Source organism: Lissotriton vulgaris, chromosome 12, assembly GCF_964263255.1.
Source record: "Lissotriton vulgaris chromosome 12, aLisVul1.2, whole genome shotgun sequence".
NCBI classification, from domain to species: domain Eukaryota; kingdom Metazoa; phylum Chordata; class Amphibia; order Caudata; family Salamandridae; genus Lissotriton; species Lissotriton vulgaris.
In genome coordinates, this window is record NC_141700.1 from 429,022,584 (window position 1) to 429,047,715 (window position 25,132).

General features: G+C 43.3%; 1 protein-coding gene across 1 annotated transcript in view; it reads left to right on the plus strand.

Moving 5' to 3' along the window:
- Positions 1–214: 214 nt before the first annotated feature.
- The window catches only part of MMP2 (matrix metallopeptidase 2), a 207,272-nt gene continuing 182,354 nt past the window's right edge, over positions 215–25,132 (plus strand). The window contains exon 1 of the mRNA XM_086945190.1: positions 215–536. Coding sequence (XP_086801316.1) covers positions 384–536 — 153 coding nt within the window. The 5' untranslated portion in view covers positions 215–383. The remainder of the gene's footprint in view (positions 537–25,132) is intronic.

Below are 25,132 nucleotides of genomic sequence, written 5' to 3' on the forward strand. Positions count from 1 at the left end.
AAATGTTCCGTGTTCCGGCCCGTGAGTCTGAAATCACACTTCACAGATTCAGAGGAGCGTTGATTAGATGTTTTTCGGTAGCTTGGAAACTTGCATGCAACATCAGTCAGTTGCTACCTCGGGGGGGAAAAAACAGACGCAGCAAAGCAAGTTCCATCTGGAGCCTGCCCCTTTCTCGTGTTTCCAGCGGTTTTGAGACTTCCTCTTGGTAGCTGGAGGCTGCGCATCAGGATCAGTAAAACATACAAAGGAATTGCTAGCGCAGGCAGAAAAGGCAGCCCCTGCAGCGAGAAGGATGTGCTTGTGAGACGGGGCAGCCGGGCGGAGCACTGTCACTTTCAGAGGAGGCGAATCCGTGGAAAAAGGAGAACAAAGTTGGCAAAATGAGGACTTCTGGAGCCCTACACATTTATGGCTACCTTTTCCAGCTCCTTTTGCTCAATATACTTGTTTTTCGGGACGCGCTGGCTGCTCCGTCGCCAATCATTAAATTTCCAGGAGACAGCAGCCCCCAGACCGAGAAGGAGCTGGCAGTGGTGAGTGGGCCTACTTCCCCCGTGCTTTCCTGGTATTTAGTTACTTTTTGTGGGCGATATGTACGTTTCTTTTGTTGCAGCAGCGGCGACTGGGAGGGAGTGAACTCTGTTCTTTCCGGAGTCGTTGGAAAATAACTTTAGACAAAAGTGGGGTCCGTTTTCAAATACACAGGCGCGTACACTTACTGCCCTGACACGGCTTAGACCCAGCTCCAACTTTACAGTCAGTACTCGTTCGGTACTTATGTTTCCGTAATGTCGTATAATAGGTCCGTCGTTAACCTTGAGGAATGACGAAAGTTGTAAGTATTAAAGCTGCCACGAGAGATCATATTCAACACTATAAAATAAGGAGAGATGGAATAATATGAAATAACAAGGAAACATACAATTAAAGAGTGCGTGCGACATTTTTCAGACAAGAATTTCTTTGTCTGTCAGTTAACCATCGCGGAGATTTAATGTTTAATAAATAGACGGGTGCATTACGTTTTAATACTGGATTTCCAATTACGTTAAAGTGGATGTCAATGGAATTGTGAGGCAGCCGAAGACCAAGCTAGGTAGCTGGGCTGACAAAACTATGTGGCTAGGGAATTGCAACATACAGAGCAAAGCAGATCTAATTATGCAATGTATTATGAGGCTAAAGGAAAAGTACGGGCCACATCACGTGGGCTATTTATTCAGCTTCATTTAACACAAGCTGATATAAAAGTCAATTGAAGGCTATGTATATTAAATTGACTGTTTAAGAAATAATGCTATAGACATTCAAAAGATCCTACTGAAAAAATGCTATTTACAAACAATTTAGTCTTGCATAGAAGCGTTAAGGAGTCATTTTATGTATCTTAAGGACCACAGCATAAGAAACATTTGTGTAAAACATAAACTAATTAGTACTGAGCAAAAAAAGAGGCATGCATAAACACATTTCTTGTGTTAAAAAGTGCATCCTTCCTAAGCTGCACACTCCCTTTCCGTTTTAAAATATATCTTCAGTTTTAGGTTTAATCCTTCTGCAAACAATGCTGGAAGCACCCACGATTCATTATGAAACAGCCAAATACAACAGAAGTGGCCTTCCATGTTTATTATGTATGTGCCTCAGTAACTGACACTTCGAGAATCAGTCAAAGTCAGTCAAATTTGCTTTATTCGAGGTAAAAAACTCATAAAAGCATAGAACATTTAAAACCGTTACATCCACAGTTAAGAAGTTATTAAAACATATTTACATCCTCAATGGAATTTTTAAAAATGATAAAGCATCGTGACATCAATAATGTTAAAATTGGTCAATAAAACCTAAAATTCATACAGTTATTTAGCCAGTATAATCACAAAAAAGGCGAGTTCTCATTAGCTGGGAGAGCAGACAATGGCATAGCTTCATCTCGTCTAGCCTACTATTATGCAAGAAATTTCCTTCTAATAACCCATGCCCAACCCAAGAATTTAGCAATTGCCACAGCGATAATTGGCAAAGAACTAGTGCAGATAATCTTTAGGGCCACATCGCTCTCCCTAGTGCCTAGCTGTTTGCACATAGCCGTCAGCCAGACACGTTGGGGGACCTAGTAAGCCCCACACACAAAAAGTAGATGGGCAATAGTCTCAGTACTGGATTTACAAGTTGGGCAGACATGAGAATAACCCTCTACCCATTTTCCAGTTAGTGATCTAATTGGGAGAGACCCCACTCTAAGCTGGAAGTATTGCTTCCTGTCCTGCGGTTTGGTTATAATATCCCAATAGGACTCAAGAGAAGGGGAAGTTTTTATCTCCAGAAATAATCCCTCCAGGGTAGAAGGGTCTGCATCATTCCAGTTCCTGTGTTCTACCATATCCCAGTACTTTGTCTTTATGGTTGCTTTTGTCGGGATCTGGGTTTCTTCTGGCTTCTCCCATAACTCATTCATGCCTAGAGTCCCTAGCATTCTACCCAAATCCCCTAACCAGCCTATCGTGTGGAACTTGTCGCAGTTAATTACATCCAGAAATCCCCTTGCGTAATGAGCAAGTTCGGGGATGACCCATATACGCCGCCAGTATAAAATGGGTCTTAATCTAGCCATGTCTGAGATGGCTCTCCTGCCCAGCTCACAACGCAGAGGCTTCATGGGTGTACTTTTAGGGAGGCCGACAAGGTTTCGAAGGAATTTATTCTCAGCGAGCGTTAGTGGTGCTAGATTGCCATAACCCCAAAGCTCTGCGCCATAAAGCGCCGAGCTAATTGCTTTGGCCTCGTATACTTGACGTGCTGGCGCAATGGGTTTAGTCAAAGACCTTCTGTGTTCGGCACTTATAACACCGGAATTTTGGTGGATTTTGAGAGCCATCATTTCTGTGTGTTTCCCCCACTTTGCGCCCTTAGCTATATGTATACCCAAATAAACAAAATCCGAAACCATCTCGACCTTTTGGCCATCCATGAAGAAATTCCCTCTGAAGCTGGAATGGGGGTTACATGTCATGAGCTTCGTTTTGGCTACATTTACTTCGAGCCCATGATCAGTGCAAAAACCCTCAAAAATATTCAAGGTAAGCCGGCAGGCCGCTGGGGGTTTTAGATAGTATGAGCGTGTCGTCTGCAAATAATAGGATTGGCGTTTTCACACCATCCAGAGTTGGAGCATCTACAGAGGCAGACAACATACGCTCCACTACTCCATTAATGTAGAGTGAGAAAAGCATCGGGGCCATGGCACAGCCTTGGCGTACCCCCCTTTCTACCGGGAACTTGTCAGTTACTTGCCCGTGTCTCCCCCACTGGATCTTTGCAGAGTTTGACCCGTGGAGTCTCATTACTAGCGATAGAGTTTCAAATGGCATACCCAACTCAGCTAGGACTTTCCAGAGCAGGGAGCGAGGGACTAGGTTGAAAGCTGCACGTAAATCTATAAAGGCAGCGTAAAGACTGCCCTTCGCCAACTGCACTGTCTTCCAATGCAGCAGCGTAAACCTAAAAATCTGGTCTGTTGTGCTAGTCAGTTTACGAAAGCCTGCTTGATAAGAAGATAGAACATTATGTTCTTCCTCCCAGGTCATGATTTTAGCCAGGGTCATTTTGCCTATGGCCTTCTGTACTGTGTCTATGAGGCTGATGGGTCTGTAATTCCCTGGTGAGGTTTTGTCCCCTTTTTTATATACAGGATTATTACCGCCTCCAGCCAAGACTTTGGTACCGGTGCCCCTAGCGCTACTGCGTTAGCCAGATTCAAAATATACTTGCCCCAGCGTAGTTTCTCGTGGAGAAAAATATCCGCAGGCAACCCGTCTGGGCCTGGAACCTTGCTCCGTGTAATTGCGTCCAGGGCCATTGCTACATCCACGTTGGTAAATGGAGGGGCTTGAAATGTAGCAGTTGCCGCAGACTCCCTGTTCCTGTCCTCCGGACGGCACCTGTATTGGGGCCCAAAATATTCCAACCAGCTACTCTGGGAGACATGGTTAGAGGGTGGTTCTGGGAAACCCCCTTTTCCCCACCTAACAATGTTCCAAAATAATCTGGAGTCTTTGGCAGAACTGGCAGATTTAAGATCTTGCCAGTGCTGCTCGTCCCATTGCTTCTTGGCTATAAATACACTGGACTTGTAGTTCCGCCTTGCTTCCCTAACGGCGGCTGGGTCATTGCTCTTAATGGCCATCCCCAGAGAGGTTCTAGCTGTCCTACATGTAGCGTTATACCACCCGCTACTTGTGGTCAACTTTTCTTTTTGCCCGGCTGCGAGCGCACTGCCCTGTAGAAATGGCCCTTTATCCCGCTAAAGAATTCGCAATGCAAGTTAGTGATCTCTTCCATATCTGTTCTGCTCCCCGATTCTGACTTCAAAATTGCTTCCATAGCAGAGGTGGTGTGATCCAGATCTTTACTAATACTTTGTAGCGCCTTATGGTTAGCCACAATTTGGGACCACTTAACCAGCCTCATATTGTTCGTTGGGACGATCTCCGCTATCGCTTCCGTTGTGGTATTTTGCCCCTCATGTGCCCCCCCCCACAGCAAGTGAGTAATACAGAGGGGGTTGTGACCACCCTCATGTCTTTCATCAGATGCCAGATCATTAAACTACAAATAACATAGTCAATCCGGCTTTGCCAACGGCCATTATCAAAGGTGTTTGCCCCTTGCCCATCACTCGGTGTCCTGCCGTTCAAAGCTCTAAGCCCCCTTTCGCTACATAGGGCTTTCATCTGTATTACTTCTGCTGACCATCTACTCACAGGTTTTAGATCCATTCAATGTCTGCGTCTTCTCCTAATTGCCAGTCTTCTATGGAGAGGGGCTCAAAGGTCATGTTCATGTCCCCAGCAATTAATATACTGTTCTCGCATGACTGAGCACCGATCAGTTGGTCAAGCGCAGCCACAACCTGGGATTTCCCCCGTCAAGACCTCTTCTATACAGGTTATAAATGTCTAGGGGTTCCCCCCAAGACATAGTAAACCTGATGAACTGAATATCATTATTGCCTGTAGGGAGCTCTACTATCTTATCAAAGAGTGCCTGGCGAGCCCAAATGGTTAGACCCCCTTTCGGTCTTCCCTTGGGGCCTTTGACTGCTGGAACGAAAAAATTAAGAAAACCCAGGAGAAACAAAGGCTCGCAGGCCCACGTCTCTTGAAAGATACAGACGTCGAAGCCATTTATAAACGATGCCCATTCTGGAGAGTGCATTCTGGAGCCCAATCCTGCAACATTCCATGAGACTATTCTACCCCAAACTACGCCAGAATCACCCCCCAATGCTGCGGTGCCTAACAGCTGTACTCCTGGGCCACATACACTTCGCGGGTCGAAACCTCCTACTGGCTCCTTAATGGCTGCGCCAATTTCATTCCCCCCATCTAGGCTGGCTGCATCGACTTGGGCCAAGGGAGAGCCTGCCGAGCCTAAATGTTCTGTCCTCTCTACCCTTCTACATGTCTTTTGGTGGTTACTACCCATTGGCCCCTGTTGGACTATTGACAACTCTCCTATCCCACTAAGGGGTAGTCAATCAATGGAGTTAAGTCTGGATCTATGTGGCCCGTTCCCAATCTCTCTTGAGGGCATGACTATTGCTAATGAGAAAGGTAATGGGGGGATTTCCCTCAACTGGATGCCCGAATTTGCTGGGGGACTTGATCTATACTCCATCGTAAATAAGTTCTCTGCTAAATTATCAGACATCAGGGTTAGTTCAATTACATCATGTGAGGCCCCAGAGTGGCTGATTCTCCTAGCTCTAGCAATGTCTTCTCTAATAATCGACCGGCAGCCTCTAACATGCCTTAGCCAATGGATAGCCTTATTCGTCAAAGAATCTACCCCCTCCCTCCTTCCATTGGTTCGTATTTGGCATTTGGGCACATTAGTCATATATATAGTGTTCGTTACAAAAGTACCCATTGCATGTGAATGGTGCCCAGATGGTTCCATACTATGACTTGTTGGTTTTTTACGAGATGTTTAGGTGGCATTGGGCAGAGCCCTAGACGGTATTCCTGACTCATTTTGTGGTTGCAGCCCTGGGGAGCCTCTCCTCCCTGTGGGTCCCCCCTGAGTCCTCTTGGCACTATCATTGTACCTGCTTGCCACCTTGGATTCCCTCACAGGGGTCCTCAAGGTGATTGCAGTCGAAGTCGAAGTAGGGGCAGTACTTGTGATTACTGTGCCTCCTTCAACCTGGGCCGGCCGGGGCAGCTTGGTGTTTGTAGTGTCATTTTTTCTAGCTACTTGATTAGTACCCTGGGCTTTCGTAGGATAAGCAGTGAGTATATTAGGAGATGGCAAATTATGTTGACAAGTGGCACATAGGTTGCCATTTGAAATGGTAGTTAAATTTAAAATTAGTTTTTTCATGCCCTCTATCTCATCCCTTAGTAGAGAGACCACGTTGGCCAGATCACCAATAGCGCAAAAATGTGCAACTTGTAGCTGGGAACCCTCAGTTCCATTGTTAATGGTTTCTCCTTGTGGCTCCTCTGGATTTCGGCCAGTACAGCAAACCTATTGGCGCATGCTATTGGGTCGTTAGTAGTAACAGATGCAACCTGAGGGTTAGCCCCACTCACCTCACTACCTTTCCTTAGGAGCGAGTCTTCCCTTCGCCCCTTAAGCCGGCTGTCTTGGCCAGAATGATCAAGAGCAACTGCCTTTTGCTTGACACTAGCTCTAAACATTTCGGGGATTGCGATAGCTGAACCAGCCACCTCATGTGTGAATACATTTACATCCCCTGCCTCCCTTGCCACCTCATCAACTTGTGGGAGCCCCACATCAGAAGTTAAAATGTCTTGGCAGTCCTCGATGATAGAGTCAATATTATCAATTATGCAGTTCAACCCCGCATGGTTAGGCGCTCTCTTTGATTTCTTCTTTTTGGTCTGTTTTTGGTGTTTGGCAGCCTCTGTAACACCCCCCCCCCCTCCCTCCCTCCATGGATTTACGCTTGCCCATTTTCACCTCCCAACAATGGAATAGGTCCCAATCGGGTAGTCAAATGGTAAGACACGCTGTACCTTTAGTGGTGATGGGGCATCACATCCGACTTCTTAGTAAATGACGGAGAAAGGGGGGCAATAGGGGTGTTAGTGGAGAGGCCCGTCCCGTCCTCTATCGTCCACGGACGGCCACAGACGGCCTGCCCTTTGTCCGGGCTTCGTCCAGCTCGTCCCGCGCGCGTCCCACGCTGCGGAAACCGGATGCTGATTTTAACGCCGGTGGGCTGTTGGGTGCGGCTGCGCACAGGTGGGTCACGCACGGGCTCCTGGTGAATGGAGTCCCGTGCGGCGTGCAGCAAGAGCCCTCCTTGACAAATGCCTGGCGCTGAAGACAGAGCCCCTCCGGGGGCGGCGGCAACACGGGTGCAGGAGGACTTTGCCTGCGAAGCGGGACCCGCCCGAGCGGGTCCGGCAAGAATTTATCAGGTGCCGGTGGGCTGGTGGGCACGGCTGAGCACAGGTGGGTCACGCACGGGCTCCTGGTGAATGGAGTCCCGTGCGGCGTGCAGCGAGAGCCCTCCTTGACAAATGCTTGGCGCTGAAGACAGAGCCCCTCGGGGGGCGGCAGCAACACGGGTGCAGGAGGACTTTGCCTGCGAAGCGGGGCCCGCGCCAGTGGGTCCGGCAAGAATTTATCAGATGCCGTGGGCTGGTGGGCGCGGCTGTGCACAGGTGGGTCACGCACGGGCTCCTGGTGAATGGAGTCCCGTGCGGCGTGCAGCGAGAGCCCTCCTTGACAAATGCCTGGCGCTGAAGACAGAGCCCCTCCAGGGGCGGCGGCAACATGGGTGCAGGAGGACTTTGCCTGCAAAGCGGGACCCGCGCCAGCGGGTCCGGCAAGAATTTATTAGGTGCCGGTGGGCTGGTGGGTGCGGCTGCGCACAGGTGGGCCATGCACGGGCTACTGGTGAATGGAGTCCCGTGCGGCGTGCAGCGAGAGCCCTCCTTGACAAATGCCTGGCGCTGAAGACAGAGCCCCTCCGGGGGCGGCGGCAACACGGGTGCAGGAGGACTTTGCCTGTGAAGCGGGACCCGTGCCAGCGGGCCCGGCAAGAATTTATCAGGTGCCGGTGGGCTGGTGGGCGCAGCTGCGCACAGGTGGGTCACGCACGGGCTCCTGGTGAATGGAGTCCCGTGCGGCGTGCAGCGAGAGCCCTCCTTGACAAATGCCTGGCGCTGGAGACAGAGCCCCTCCGGGGGCGATGGCAACACGGGTGTAGGAGGCCTTTGCCTGCGAAGGGCCTATCACATAAACCGAACACTGAAAGTGCTCATTTAAGTCAGGTCCTTGCCACAGTTTTGGGCTCCCTCGTGTCTTAAATAGTTGAACAGCTTGAGCAGCTGAAATATTACTACCTTAGAAAGTGGTAAATCTTCATAAGTGAATCTTTAAAGGAATATGCTGATTTTCACAAGAAATGTAGCAGCATTTGTAGACATCATTAAAATAAACTACAGAACACAACGCAATGACATGAAACAAAGCAAAATAGCAATGCAACAAAAACAGATAGAAATAAAAAAAATGTCACAAAGAATGCAACCCGACCACCACAGTGCACCAAAATGCAGCGCAATATTTATGCACATATATTCTGGAAACTCATTACCACCTCCAGAAATATGTCTTCGTAATTGTGTGGTGAAAAGTGTTTGCATCAAGCACTGTCTTATCACCAGGTACATGTATGAGTGCCAGTCAGTTTTGCGACTGGCTCCCTATATCCAATCTTCAGAAGAGGTTCTAAAAGTTTGAGATTTTTCTAACTTTCAACTACATATAACTATGACCTTGAGAGCAATGGCATTAATATACACTTTTATTTGCATGTATAGTAAGACAAAACTTTTTCTGGACAGAGGATGAAAACATTTCCACTGGGTATGACTATGTAAGGTTTTGTTTTTGGAGCAGATAAAAGCCCTGACCCAGTCCATGTATCATTTGGAAATACTAAAACCACCTGGCTACATTTCTCATCTATACAGTACCTGCATTCAGCTATCAACAGATGAAAGGTGGACCAATAATTCTTCCTCAGGGCTCTGGATTCAACTTTGTGCGCACTTTTGATCTGTGTGGAAGAGAAACATCTTTTTGTTGAGATCTGTAAATTAAGAAGCATGTGATAGTCTATGTTGCAAATTCAGCAAATCTATAGTTAGGCAGTTGCCTCTTCAATGGCAACTTTTAGAATTAATAATGCCTCTTTTTCCTGGCAACAGAAGTATAAGAGGCATGTGTTGTTGCCTGGGTACTTATCCCTGTAGTTTCTGAACATCTACTTCACAATCTATGAGTGTTAACATGGTAACAGAATTACCTTGATACTCATTTCCACTCCACAATCATTCTGGCTGGTATGTTTACGATCATGATAAAGCTTTAAGTCTAGACCAGCTCTGACACTCTCATTTAGGCTCCACACACTGGCTCCTGGCTGCATTGATCAGCTGTTTTCAATTTTGGAAAAGGTGATGGACAGAGTTTCTGAATGATGCAGAATACTCCTACCCAGTCAAGAGATCAGGGCTTGATCCATCACCGTTTTTTAGCTCACTGCACCATCCCAGCTTCAGAACCTGGCTATATGCAAATTAGTCTGTTCCTGTCCCAGTGCATGATGGGAACAGGGCAAACCAAACTACCAAGCCAATTCTTTAACTGGGAAGGAGACAAGCTACCGGGGACCGGTTTCTGGCATTTCAGCCTCGTCGGCCCGGCTTGCTTGAATCCTGATGGTGCAATGAGCTAGGGACTCACGTCTGAGTATACCCTCCCACACATAGTGTGGATAAAATCAATTTTGGAAAAGGTGATGGACAGAGTTTCTGAATGATGCAGAATACTCCTACCCAGTCAAGAGATCAGGGCTTGATCCATCACCGTTTTTTAGCTCACTGCACCATCCCAGCTTCAGAACCTGGCTATATGCAAATTAGTCTGTTCCTGTCCCAGTGCATGATGGGAACAGGGCAAACCAAACTACCAAGCCAATTCTTTAACTGGGAAGGAGACAAGCTACCGGGGACCGGTTTCTGGCATTTCAGCCTCGTCGGCCCGGCTTGCTTGAATCCTGATGGTGCAATGAGCTAGGGACTCACGTCTGAGTATACCCTCCCACACATAGTGTGGATAAAATCAATTTTGGAAAAGGTGATGGACAGAGTTTCTGAATGATGCAGAATACTCCTACCCAGTCAAGAGATCAGGGCTTGATCCATCACCGTTTTTTAGCTCACTGCACCATCCCAGCTTCAGAACCTGGCTATATGCAAATTAGTCTGTTCCTGTCCCAGTGCATGATGGGAACAGGGCAAACCAAACTACCAAGCCAATTCTTTAACTGGGAAGGAGACAAGCTACCGGGGACCGGTTTCTGGCATTTCAGCCTCGTCGGCCCGGCTTGCTTGAATCCTGATGGTGCAATGAGCTAGGGACTCACGTCTGAGTATACCCTCCCACACATAGTGTGGATAAAATCAATTTTGGAAAAGGTGATGGACAGAGTTTCTGAATGATGCAGAATACTCCTACCCAGTCAAGAGATCAGGGCTTGATCCATCACCGTTTTTTAGCTCACTGCACCATCCCAGCTTCAGAACCTGGCTATATGCAAATTAGTCTGTTCCTGTCCCAGTGCATGATGGGAACAGGGCAAACCAAACTACCAAGCCAATTCTTTAACTGGGAAGGAGACAAGCTACCGGGGACCGGTTTCTGGCATTTCAGCCTCGTCGGCCCGGCTTGCTTGAATCCTGATGGTGCAATGAGCTAGGGACTCACGTCTGAGTATACCCTCCCACACATAGTGTGGATAAAATCAATTTTGGAAAAGGTGATGGACAGAGTTTCTGAATGATGCAGAATACTCCTACCCAGTCAAGAGATCAGGGCTTGATCCATCACCGTTTTTTAGCTCACTGCACCATCCCAGCTTCAGAACCTGGCTATATGCAAATTAGTCTGTTCCTGTCCCAGTGCATGATGGGAACAGGGCAAACCAAACTACCAAGCCAATTCTTTAACTGGGAAGGAGACAAGCTACCGGGGACCGGTTTCTGGCATTTCAGCCTCGTCGGCCCGGCTTGCTTGAATCCTGATGGTGCAATGAGCTAGGGACTCACGTCTGAGTAAACCCTGATCAGCTGAACATTGTCTTCCTCTTTGGATCCATGCCCTGAACTACACACAGAAGCGCCTTCACAATATCGAAATCATCTTCTCAAGTCAGACAGATCATATCTGCATCATACTATCAAAGATATGCTACTCAGAGAATGGAAGGCTGTAAGTGAGCCTGTTCTTCACTGCCCTGCTCCCTCGCTAGAAGCTAACCATCTTGAAGGTTTCATTACAGCTTTACTCCACTGTTAAAAAGTGAAATTCTATGTACCCAGTTTTTCAAGACAAGCATTGCTGAAATTCCAAGATGTGCCTTTCTCAGATCACAGTGACTGAAAGGTAGATAAGACAATCAAGACATCTTACACAGACCTGAAGTTTCACTCAGAAAATATGCTGATTATGGTGCAAGTTGGTCAAGATTTTTCAACTTCTCTTCAATTAATTCCTGCAAACATTGAAGACAGAGAGGATGTGACTAAATTACTGGGTGTTTATATAGTGCAGCATTCACCAATTGCCTGGCCCCTCAGTGCTTTGCATAGATTTAAGTGTGAGGTTGTGTTTCCATCCAAGGGGTTTCTCCACAGCAGGCGTCCTCCTCATGTTATAGTTTGATGCTGGTGAGTGCTTTGAAAGGTTTTCAATGTCTTTATGGAGGTGTTCCATAATGGAGTGGGTCTTGAAACTTCCAACGAAACCTGTGCAAATGTAGAGGGTGTAGTGGGTTGACTTGCATGGTATTTTGAATTGCGGATTACATCTAGTGGCTCTCTGCCAAATCTCTGTAAACTGGTGTTTGTCAGGAGCAAGGCTAATCTGACCGAGCACTTGCAGATGACAGCTGTTGCGTTCTTCACAAGGCTATGTGTGGCAAGCTAGAGGAAGAAAATTGTTAATCTGTGGATTAGTGTTAGGATTGTATGTGTGAGCACACATGAGGTGAGTGCCACTTCTTCCTTTATCTGTGTTAACGCCAATGCTAAACAAGGAGCTTGGGGTGTGAAAGCAGAGACTTTCTTCTAGCAAACCAAGCATTTGAAAAACCCTCTCTAGGAAACCTATTTTTGGCAAGGAATTATCTTCAAATGAGATAAAAGCATCCCCAACTATAGTACTAGAACATCATATTCTACAACCGTTTGCCACTTGGTGTTCCTGGAAGAAGCTTACAGGTCTGGAAACATATATGTCCAATGTAGTATGGAGAGTGATCATAGCCCTTTGTTTATAGAGATAAATGGAAGAAATGATAAACGAAAAGGAGATGAGTCAGCTCTGGGGGAAGCTTGGGTTGTGGAAGGGAGAATTTGTGTAAGGTGGAAGGGGAGGATAAAGTTATGAGTAAAGATTATAAAGGGGAAAGAAAATTGTAGTCACTATTAAATATGGCCCCCAGTCAAGGTCTGAGACCTTGTTAACCTACTGATAGCACAGTAATGATACCGGCCAATGACAGAAACATAAGAGACTTAATGAAGAGGTTCCACAACCTCATATCAAAAACACTTTGATAAACATCTAATCCACCATGATTGGCCCTCCATACTATATGTGGAGTACCAGAAACAGTGACTACACCTCACAGTAAGATCTTCTAATAAACACTTCATATAAAATATCACATAGCAACATCAAAACCTCATCATATGACACAAGAGAATCATAGCTGAAAAGGGTTTCCGCATGGTCAGCCTGACCGAGACAAAGGTCAGAGACAATTTAACCACCATCATTAATGTTGTGATCCCTCCTAGTCCTAAACCAAATAGGCAGTGATCCCACAACGTGTGAAAGCCATTCTCTTGACATGGATTCCACATACAATACCAAAGCACAATCGTTGTGGGTGAACCACATGTATGTTCTAATCACTCACCAACGCACTTGATGTAGGTCCAAGATGTTGTTAATCTCAAGATAATTTGATGATTATGCATTCACAAGGTCTTTAAAGTCTTTTTTTCACAAAAGGTAGAGGTAGCAGCCAGATTCGATGATAGTGGTCATTGTTAATGAATCAGCACCCTATTCTTTTAATAGCAGAATAACAGTTGCCATTTTCCACCCTAAAGGAATTTACTCTAACATCAGTGACTGACTAAGCAGGGTAGAAAGTCTAACACCCAAAAAAGAATTGTCTACATTGAACAAAGATATCAAAATGATCCCGAATTTACATGATTCAAATCAAATTGACTTATAGGAAGCCAAGGTTTACAACGTTAACATTTCTAAATACAAAGGTTGAACATAACGACAAGTATCAATTTACTTTTATTTCAAAAAGAAGATATTCAGAAAAGGGTTCGTTTTTCTCTGCAATTTAAATGATAGCAATTACAAAAGTTTTAACCCAAAAAATACAAACTGCTTGATTCTTACTGAAAACCAAACTACAGTGTTGAAATATTGAAGTTCTTTAAAATCACATAAAATGCTTCTTGAAGCATAAGTCCAGCTATAGTCACATATGCTTCATGGCAAAACAACTGCTTCTTCAGGGCTCATGAAAAATATGTTCGTGTTTCGGGTATACCAACAGCTGATTTCCAACAAACCATGAATTAGGAACTGTTGTATTTTGATGCTTGAAGTCCTTATTATATTAACTATCCTTAAAAGTTCAGCTCCAAAAACAAATCACTGCTAATCCCAATGGTTTCAAGTGACATCATGTTATTCCAACTAGCTTCAAATAATATTCTGAAGTTAAAGTATGCCTTGAAGCTCAATGGAGTGCCATGAATATCGAAAACTCTTAATAATAAAAAAGATCAATTAAGTGCATCTTGGGAGTTTGGAGCGCATACATTTTTTGCTGATCAAGAGACTGATGTAGTGAGTAAGAACCTACATAGGTCCAATTGCATTTCAACCACATTATGAGTTTATTGATTCTGAATTTAGTTTCCTGTATTAATTCTCAACCATGAGTGGCACAACCAGCTCAAATTGATTGAAGCATTTCCAGTTAGATGGTTGGAATAGAGCTTCGGTCAGTTCACACTCTGTCAGCATTAAAACATGTTCTGATTGCTTCAACTTTTTCCTAAAAAAAATGAGATGCTACTAAAATCCTCCTCCAATGGGACTTTTTGGGCTTCACAGCTAGGGACGGAAAGCTCCTTGACAATCTTCCAGCAGGCTATACAAACTCTGGGTCTTTTGTATTCGTTTTCAGCTTATGTGTCCACTTTTCTGTTGTTCAGATCGAAATTGATGTCCAGTTTCTCTCAGCTTTCTTACATGCATATCTAGAGTCACTAAGTGTACTCCAAGCCAAGGCTCATTAGGATGCACTAGATGCAGAATAATTTTTCTCTTTAGCTTGAAATTAGGCAATACAGACCTCAAATTAGAACTTTTAGATTTGAACCAAGATCGTCTCAGGAACAGATCCTTTTTCTGTCTCACTGTATTATCATCAGGAAAAATTAAGATAAAATATATATTGTAATGGTTTGAACGTAGTGACAGTCTGCCTGGAGTTACTTCTATGTCACTAAAAGAAAGAACAATAAGATCCAAGGATGTCCATCTATATGGTTGGGGCCTTATACTAATTGGTAAAGGCAAACTGCTGCACAACGCACATGAGACACCCTGCCACCTTAGAGTGGATGTCATCAAACAATAAATTAATTTTCCCCAACACTAGAAATTTCCCAATTGAAGCACATAGGAATCATGTAATCGAATGAATAACAGTACAAAATCACCTCTGACACCAAATGGCCTGTAAACTAAGCCACATGTTATTGAAAAGGCAAAACAACTCCTTGAAAATAAGGGTAATCCTAGCGACCATTTTGTATTAACAATCAGCATGCACAATTTTGCAGTTAGCCACAATGGTTAGTATTGACATTGGCTTGAAAAATGTGTCAACCATGTTTTCGTTAAAAAAGCTACTTTAAATTCTAAATCTAAGATTTGAACTCTAGGGCAATATTTCTTTTCACTTTATATCAAGCAAGGATCAGTCCTTTCTTAAAATTGGACTCTCTGGGGGCCCTTTTGGTTGGTTTGACAGATATTGCATAGGAATACTTGTCTATTGCTGTAATTTCTATCTGATTGATTGTGGTCTCCAACACCATGTTTCAAGTTTCAGTCTTCTCCTGTGTCTAGCTTCTGATCTTTCCTGTCAAGCACAAACTGGTCAAGCGTTCCTTCCTGCGCCTGGCCAGAGGACAGATGGGCAAATACAGGACTGCCTTGGTCATGCCTTTGGCGCACCAGCACCCTCTTTCAAACATACAGAGGTAGTATAAGACAGATTGGTAGGACAAAATAAACAAAACCATGGCCCAGCTATTCCATGCACATAAAGAGCTACAGGGAAAGAATACTGGAAATGTTAAGGGCTAACTCAAAAAAGGACATTCGTTAAAACAACAAATGTACCCTTCTTCTTAACTGAGTACTATTAGAAATAGTAACTGAGGACCAAGCCCCCAGAACAAGAAAAAAAAATGTTTCAATGAACCTAAATCTGAAAGGTTTCGAGACCTGTTGCAGCATGCAGATGTGATACTTTGGGCATACGTACTCATGCCAAAGAACACGCTAAAAAACTTACATTTCCAAATGTATTGACCAGGAAGCTAATGAACCAAATTAATCAAGCAGCTTTAAAGTGAATTCTCTATGTTTCATGATAGCCTCACTGGAACTATATAAGGGTCTTTGCAACTTCAATTTCTCAGCTATATTTATTATTATAATATTCTCCTACCAGACCCCTCAGTCATGTCTCCCTCTTGTCCTTTAAACAGCTTGGCAATTAACATACATCTCTTGCCTAAATAAATCAAACCCTTTTACCTAGAAATTGAATCTTGTCCTAGTTCAAGCTTGAAGCTATACTTCCCTACACTCACAGCCAACATCACAAGCAAGATAAATGCATGCCTCTCTATTAGAGCGGCTCCTAAAATATTTAAACACTCCTTCATTATCCATTCCTAAAAAAAAATGTAGCAAGTTGAAAATGCCCTGAACAGTCCAGCCTGCCTTAAATCAGCAAAAGATACTGGAGAAAGCGATCACTAATGGACCACAAGAGCACATGAAATCTAACAATATTGTTCACACTTTAGAGCCCCTCGAGGCACATCAACCACATTTGCTAGTAGTAGGCAAGGCCTCCTCTCTTACCTGAATTAAGGGAAGCAAATAGGCTTATTCTGAAGCTTTCAATCCCTTGCATATCATTTAAGTTTGAAAAGCTTTATTGATTGGATTAAAACAATGTAAAACATGAGTACAATAGCAAAGTAGAAAACAACAAAAAATAAATAAAAAATGATCGGAAACATTGTAAATGGAAAGGTAAACCCCAATAAGGGTTAAAAAATATACCAATGAGAAATGCTTTTATAACTTTTCAATTTTAGGGGGGAGGAAGAAGAACAAAAAGAAAAGAGGGATGAAGGGGAAGGGAGAGAGGTGCATAAGGGAAAACAATATCACATAGCAAAAGTTAGGCAAAAACAGTAGCAAAAAAAAGTAAATAACAACCATGGATGATCATGAGGAGTGTCTAGACAAAAATTTTGTTAAAGGGGACCATAATAAATCATGTTTTATCAATAGAGGAATTGACGAAGCACATGCACGGTCCAATCTATGATGGTGACAGAGTAGATTCCACCAAGCATTATAAGCAACATTAGTAGTATCTTTCCAATTAGCAGTAATAACTTGAAGAGAAATAGCAATAGAAAGGTCGATGAATTTGCGTGTATGCTGCGGAACATTCCAAACTGGGGCTAAGCCACCCAAGAAAATGGTAACAATATCGAAAGGAACAACAGTGGACAAAACTTTGTTAAGTGTGGACCAAACCCTGGACCATAGTAATTTAACTCTAGGGCAGAGAAAAAACATTTGAAACAAATCACTAATGGAACAAGAACAAGACCAACATTTTCTGGAGTCAATTAATTTAAATTTGTACAGTTCATTAGGGGTATAATAGAGTCAATTGTAAAAAAAGTAAAATTTCTGTGTGGTGCTGGCAGAGCGAGATACAGAGTGGATTTTAGACCAAATAGAATCCCAGGTGAGCGGGGAAAAGGGGTGGCCGAGGTCTGATTCCCACCTAAGTTCAAGGTTGGTTTTGGGCCTATCTGTGGGAAAGGGAGATAGTTACTTGTAGATAGCCGAGGCTTTAAAAGGGATATGGAAGTTTGGTGGAGAGGTAAGTAAAGGGGGAGAAGGGAAGGAAGGGACATCCTGAAGAATAAGAGAGGATAATGTGGGGAGAAGTGTAAGAAAGGGCGAGAGATATCTAGTGGAAATACCAAAGGAATCCTGAAGTTCCTGAAAGGTTAGTAAAGAGCCATTAGAAAAGAGATGCCTATAAGTAAGAATTCCTTTATCGATCCATTCCTTCCAGAAAAGTGCCCGATTGCGGAGTTTAAGAGATTTAATATACCAGAAGATGAAGAGAAAGAACGAAAAAGAGCAAGTGTCAAAGCTTTAGAGTGTTTAAAGATAGGAGAGGCAAGCTTCTGAGGTGGCTGGGTAAGATTGGTAGCAGTAAAAAATGAGAAGGGGAGAAGTTGAGCCAATTCCAAAGAGCTCCAAGCCGTGGTAGGTGGGGGAGAAGAGTCCTGGAGAAAGGGCCAAATCTGTTTGAGGGAAAAGGCAGAATGAAAGCGGGAGATATTGGGGAAGTTAACACCCCCAAGATGTTTGGGTTGTTGGAGGCGAAGTAGAGATACCCTAGCTTTACCCCAGAGGAATTTAGAAAAGAGGCCATTGATAGATTTAAAGAAGAAATGGGGGAGGGAGACAGGAAGCATGGAAAGACAGAAGTTAACTATAGGAAGGAGCATCATTTTGATGGTGGAAAGACGACCCCACCAGGAAAGGAAGAGAGGGGACCAACGGTCAATGAGTGAGGAGAGTTTCTTAAGGACATCAGAATGATTAAGTTTAATGGTTTCTCTAATGGTGCTAGCGTATAAGACACCAAGACATTTAATAGAGCCGTGAGTCCACTCAAAGCCTGAGCCATGAAACATGTGAGGAAGTCAGTATTTGTTAAGAGGAAGGACCTCTGACTTATCGATATTTAACTTATAACCGGAGACAGAAGAGTAATCCCGTAGTAAAGAAAAAAAAGCAGGAAGGGGAACAACAGGATTTGAGATGTAAAGCAAAATATCATCTGCGTAAGCCGTGAATTTGATTTCTACATCCTTATAAATGAAACCGGAATAAGTGGGGGATTGCCGTATTTTCTCCAAAAAAGGTTCCAATGCCAAAATAAAAAGGAGAGGGGATAGCGGACAACCTTGTCTAGTGCATCTGTGGAGGGGAAAATAAGAAGATTGAGAACCGTTAACCCAAATGGAAGTAGAGGGACCAGAATAGAGTAATTTAATGTATTTAAGGATAGTGGGGCTAAAACCGTGCCAACGGAGTGCACCAAACATAAAATCCCAAATAACATGATTGAATGCTTTCTCAGCATCAAGGGTAATAGCCGCTATTGGGGTATCCATTTTGGCAGAAAGGTGCATAATATTGAGAAGGGTCCTCGAGTTATCAGTGATGGACCTACCCTTGACAAAACCGGACTGATAAATATTGACTAAGTCAGGAACAATGGAGTTGATGCGTAGAGCTAATAGTTTGGCATATATCTTACAATCGGTGTTGATGAAGGAGATGGGCCTATAGTTTTTACATAGGGAAGGATCTTTATCTTTTTTGGGGAGAAGGACAAGCATGGCTTGCATAAAAGAGCCTTTAGATTCACCGGCAGTAAGGAAATGATTAATCAATTTGAGCAAATAAGGAACCAAAACGGTTTTGAAGTGGAGAAAGAATCGTACCGTAAAGCCATCTGGGCCAGGCGTCTTATCTTTAGGGAGAAGAGAAAGAGCCGTAAGAATTTCTGTTTCGGAGATCGGAGCATCGAGGGAAGAGAAATCTACAAGAGGGGCAGAAGGTTTAGGGATAGAGTGAAAGAAAGAATCAATTTGTGTAGCGGAGGGAATGGACTCAGGCGTGTAAAGGGTAGAATAATATTGGACAAAACAATCAAGAATTTTAGTGTCTGAGGAATGAAGTGAGCCTTGCGAATCCTTGATCGTAACAATTTTAGATTTTTGTTTTTTGATTTTGAGATAATTCGCTAAAGCCCTACCACCCTTATTACAACCACCATAGATTTTAGCGTTAAATTGGAGAAGCTGATTAGAAGCAGAATCCCAAGAATGTTTGTTGAATTCAATTTTCGCTTTAATAAGGGAAGACAGAGAATCAGGAGAGTTGGTGGTGAAATAAAGATGTTCGAGTTCCTTAATGCGATTAAGATAGGAGGATGCTTGATCATACGCCTTCTTCTTTTTGCGAGCAACAAACTCAATAATGCAACCACGAGCAGCAGCCTTGAAGGCATCCCAAATAAAGTGGAAATCAGAGGAGGTGTTCAAGTTATTAGTAAAGAAATCATCCATAAAGTGTGTGAAATGATCGGTCAAGGAAGGAGTAAGTAAAAGTGAATTGTTGAGGCGCCATCGGCGGGTCTTAGGAGTAGGGGAGGGGTAGTCCATATCCAGTATAATAGGGGCATGATCAGAGATCAGGATGGAGCCTATATCAGAGTTAGTCATGAATTGGAAAGCATGGTGGGAAAGAAAAATGTAATCAATACGGGAATGGGAGGCATGCACAGGAGAAAAAAAAGAAAATTCCAGAGAGTCGGGTGAGAGATTCTCCAGGAATCTATTAGTCCTCTAGAAGAGATGGATCTGTGAAAGGATTTTTGCATCATGGTAGGAACATAACGTGCGTGGGATTTACGATCCAGGAAAAGGTCCATCAATTGATTACAATCCCCCCCTACAATCAAATCTTCAGAGGCAATGGAGGAAAGAAGGGAAGAAAAAACATTCCAGAAAGACTTATCAACCCCAGTGGGACCATAAACATTACAAAGGGAAAGATGAACATCATTAACAGTGCAATTTAAGAGCAACCACCTACCATTAGAATCAGCAGTTTCTTTGTGTATTTGAACAGATAGAGATTTATGAAATAAAATAACAACACCATTTTTACGATTTACAGCCGGAGAGCAGAAGACATCCCCAACCCATTGTCTGCGTAACTTAGACAACTCATCTGCAGTAAGATGTGTCTCCTGCAAAAAGGCAATTTGGCATTGTAAACGAGCAAGATGAGACACAATATGTTGTTTCCTAATAGGGTTGCGGAGACCCTTAACATTCCAAGAAATGAGTCTGAAACCTTTCATAGGAAGAGAGTAGAGAAGGAGGAGAGAGAAAAAAATACAGCAGCTATGAAGAAATAGAGGAGAGAATATAAAGGAAGGCATATAGTAACAAGCCCAGTGAAATGAAAAGAGAGAAGAAAAAAACAGCTAGGGAAATGAATGAAAGAGTGTAGGAAGAAACAATGCAATACTGCCACTTTAAGATGCAGAGGGAGAGAGGAATTGGAAAAAGAGAGAAGAGAAGAGGAGCCAAAACCATTGTACAAAATGAGAGAAAGGAATAATGACAGGGAAAGGATGAAGGAGATGGGAAAGCATGAGAAAAACCAAAAAGGAAAAGAAAGGGAAAGGGGAGGATAGTGAGGAAAAGGAAGTGGGAGCTAAACGCTACCCGAAAAAAGACAGTAGGAAGAAGGATGGCAAGGGAAACCAAAACGGTTCCAGCCATACAGAACAATTAACGGAAAAAAAAGACAATAAAGTGAGAGCGGGAGCAACAAGAAAAGACGACCGCACAAAAGGGAAAATGTCAAAAAACCCGGTCCGAGGAACATGAAAGAAGAGAGACAAGAATAAGAACAGGGAATAAAGGAAATAGAACCCAAGACCGAGCACGACAATATAAACAAATGGAGGAGACTTACCGAACAATTAAGCAAGGACAACAGCGAATTGGAATAATGGAGACGAAGACAGGACAGTACGATGGAGGGGCATACAACCAAAACATAGAGCGACGAACCTAGAAAACAGCGGAGACAAAAACCAATTTGATCATATGAAATAAAACAAATAAACAGCAAAAGTATGGACAATAAGCGAAGTACAGAGAGGAAGACATTAGGAAATTAAGGGTCGCTTTGTTCCATGGAGTCTTCTCTGTGGGAGTGGATGAATCTGCGGAGATCTGCCGGATCCTCGAAGCTATAAGACTTTGTTTGTATCTGACCTTGAAGAAACAGGGATAAATAAGTCTGTATCTAGCGTTCATGGAGCGTAGTGTAGGCCGCATATCCAGAAATTCCTTTCGACGCGTCGCAGTCTGTTTGGAGACATCCTGAGAGAAAAAAAGTTTATGTCCCGACCAAAATAGTTGCTTGTGTTGCTTGGCTGAATGCAAAACAGACATGAGGTCAGAATATAGAAGAAAATAAGCAATAATGCCTCTAGGATTTGAAGAAGAAGAGGAATTTTTTGGTCCAAGACGATGCGCCCTTTGAATATTCAGGTCCACATGTTTAGGCAAGCCGACTATTGGTAGGACTTGTGACTTCAAAAAGAGGATGATGTCGGACCCCTCTGAATTCTCCGGAACGCCGTAAATATGCAGGTTATTGCATCTATTCCTGTTTTCCAAGTCCTCAGTCATTTTCTTGAGGACTTGAACTTCCTTGGTGAGGATATCCACTTTAGCGACAACATCTTGAGCGTCGCTGATTTTTTGTTCAACGTTGGTGACCCTTTGATCTAGGCTGGACTACTTGTCGTCTAACCTCTGCAGGGTAGTAGTAGTATCCGCAATAAAGGGACGAATTAGACGAAGTTCCTCCATGAGGTCCTCAAGGGTAACTGGAGACGGAGATTTAGAAGGAGACGGAGGATCCGTCTTGAGACGCTTGCCTGTTGTTGCAGGATCCTTGCATGAGGAAGAAGCTGCGGTGGACGCATTAGTGCTGTGCGCCTGCTGCACAGTAACTGAGGCGAGAAAGCAGCGTGAGGTAACGAGCAAAGCAGCCTACCAGGCAGTGGGGGTGAATGAAAGCCAAAGCAAACTGCAGAAGTGGAGACAGGAACACCCCCAGTAAAGAACAATGCGTCTTCTTGCAGAGAGTAGCACGCAGAAATGAAGTAGCGAAGCACCAATCATGCAAGCTCTAATGTAGATGTGAGGGCAGGAAACAAACGCCAAAAATAGTACCAGAATACCTCAAGACCCCTCAGAGAAAATCAAATGCCTCCTGGAACAGTAAAGTAAGACATAAGTCCATTAAGCAGTCATAAGCAGCAGAAAAGGCAGTGGAAGGATGTTTGAGGAAAAACGAAAAAATAAAAAAAACAAAATGGCGGCCGGAACCGAGGCGTCGACATTTATGCAAAATTCGGACTTAAAGGATGTATTGTTGCATTCAGGAACATACCCATGTGCTGGGGGGCAATTCCAACATCGAAATCCGCCGTTTCCGACCAGAAACGCTGTCGAGAAGCGGGACCTCTGTGAATTAAGCGCCGCTGAAATCGCGGAGCTCAGGGAGGGGCGGCCATCTTATCCGCCGCGTCGCGCGCTCACTTGCATATCATTTAGAAAAAACTCAACAAAATGCTGGGATATCTGGCAATGCCTTACAAAGGATTTGATCTTTGCAGCATACAAAAACCAAAAACCATTGAGGACTGAATCAAATAAGTCCTTAATACAAACAGTGAAATACTGTGCTCTAATGGGTGTCTAAGTCTCACTCCTTATCTTCAACATTTAATTGCTCCACTGGTGCATCCCCATCACATAATTAGGTACATTTCTAAAACATACTGATGACAACCAAATCAACATTTGTTTAAAAAACAACACAGACTAGTCAGAGAAATCTTCCTGTACATGTATGGAGCAAATCAGAAATCCTGGTATTCAGTGCAAAGACCACAAAATGTTCCCTTTTGAAACTATCAAAAGCAAGTGGTCCTGACCGCCTGCAACTCACCAAGTAAGAAATCTGAGGATAAAGCTAAAAGTAAATCTGTAGTCAGCGCTGCTAACCTACAATTGGTCATGCTGAGGAACATCCTTCCTTTATTGCAAACCAATGATCAAGTGAAGTTGACCAGAACCCTAGTATTCGGGCTTTGAACTATTGTAGGATGGTCTATATAGGGCTCCCATAAAAAACCATGGACAGATTTAAAGACTTCAAAATCAGAGAGCCAAACATGGTCTTATAGTCCAAGCTCATGACCCTGCAAAACAACCTATGTAAACCTTTCAGTGGCTCTATTGAAACTAAGGTCAATTTGAAAATCGTTCCACAATTCACAAAGCTAATAAAAACTAAAGAACCCATGTTTAAGTAAATGTGCCACACACGGGTAGCTAGTCTGCTTACAAATCATTAGAAAATTGCGAGATGATACCTTGAATTCATGTCAGTCCTCTTGTGTCCAATGTCCATAAGTATTTCCCTCAATTTCCTAAATCTTCAAACATCAGCTGTGTGGTGCAAAGAGTTATTGTCACAATGGGTTCTTTTGTGGCTTTACTATTCATTCCCCAAGCACTGCATACTAAATGACTACACTACTTCAACTAAAGATCTTTCGGAAATGCAGAAATGTGTCATTTTCCTTTGGTTAAAAATTAGATAAACGGATTAGTCACCAATCATTTCAGCTAGAAACTCACTTATGGATAGGTTTGTGTTTTCCCCTGAATTGTATTTTGACTTCAGATGTTTTTCCATTAAGGGTACATGTTATTGACGCTGTCTGAAAAGCAGCCACTCAGTGAGGCAGTCATCTCAGTTTGTCCAGGTGAATCAGAGCAAGATATGTCTTCCTTGCTGTTCTTGTACAGGAATCAGCTTAGTAGAGGATGTGTTTTTGTCCCATTCTGGTAATTCTTAGCATCAATTGTCCATTCTGTGTAGGAAGGCTCCATTTCTAGTTTTCGCTGTTAGCATTCAAACTTTCCTCCACTTCACCGAGCTTTCAAGTCTATTTTCTTCAGTAACAGTCTGTACAACCTGTAGTAAGAGGTATTTCCCTATCTTGATGATTGGCTAATTAATGCTTCAACTTTGCTTATGCTGAAGGCTAGTTAGTGACTTGATTGCATAGTCATCTAAGTGTTCAGCCTCATAATAATCTTCAAGAAGTCCTACCTATGACTGTGCCGAAATGAGAAATGCATAGGGCCCAGTTCTAAGCAGACAATGGATGTGCCTTCCTGCTCTAGGTTTGACTTCTCAGGTCCCTCCTTCTGAGGTCATACTCTTTAGCTCATTAATGGTTGAATTTGAAGACATGCTGGCTTCAGAACTTGTGGTGTAATAGGCCTGGTTACTGTTCAGTTTTAGAGGGAAAAGGGAAACCCAAAAGGATTAGCACTAGGGTCCTTGGGCAGTAATCTATTGTACAGAACAGAGGACCCTAGTAATTAAGGATCCTGAAAGAAATAGACATACACTAAATAGTATGTATGACCTCTGTCCAGCCGGACAGGATTTTATTTATCATTTTTTTTATATTAATTCATATATACAACATTTATACAAAAGTGGGCACAACCTGTGACCAACAGGAGACAAGACAAAACAAGTGACAAAAAGTTATGAAAAAAGCGCACAAAGCGGTCTGTACTATTATTCAGTTTTACAGACTAGAATACTTTTGTAGAAATCCATTGTTCTAGACATTTCTTGAATTCAAATAAACATATGGTGCATAAAGGTCGACGACGTTTCGATGCAGCTTGAGAATACATGCATCCTCATCAGGACAAAAACAATGTATCATGTTTGTCTTGAAAAGTATTTCAACATTATCAAAGCAACTATAGCAATTTGCATAATGTAAAATGAGCGTTCCAGGGGAGAAAAAGGGGGGAAAAATAGAAAGAAGTTGTCATTAAGCATTACTAGGCATGAATACAGTGTCTACTTAGTGATTCCTACATACAGCAAGCAAGGATTTAAAAAGTGCTGTTGTGGAAATACATTTATTGTGAAA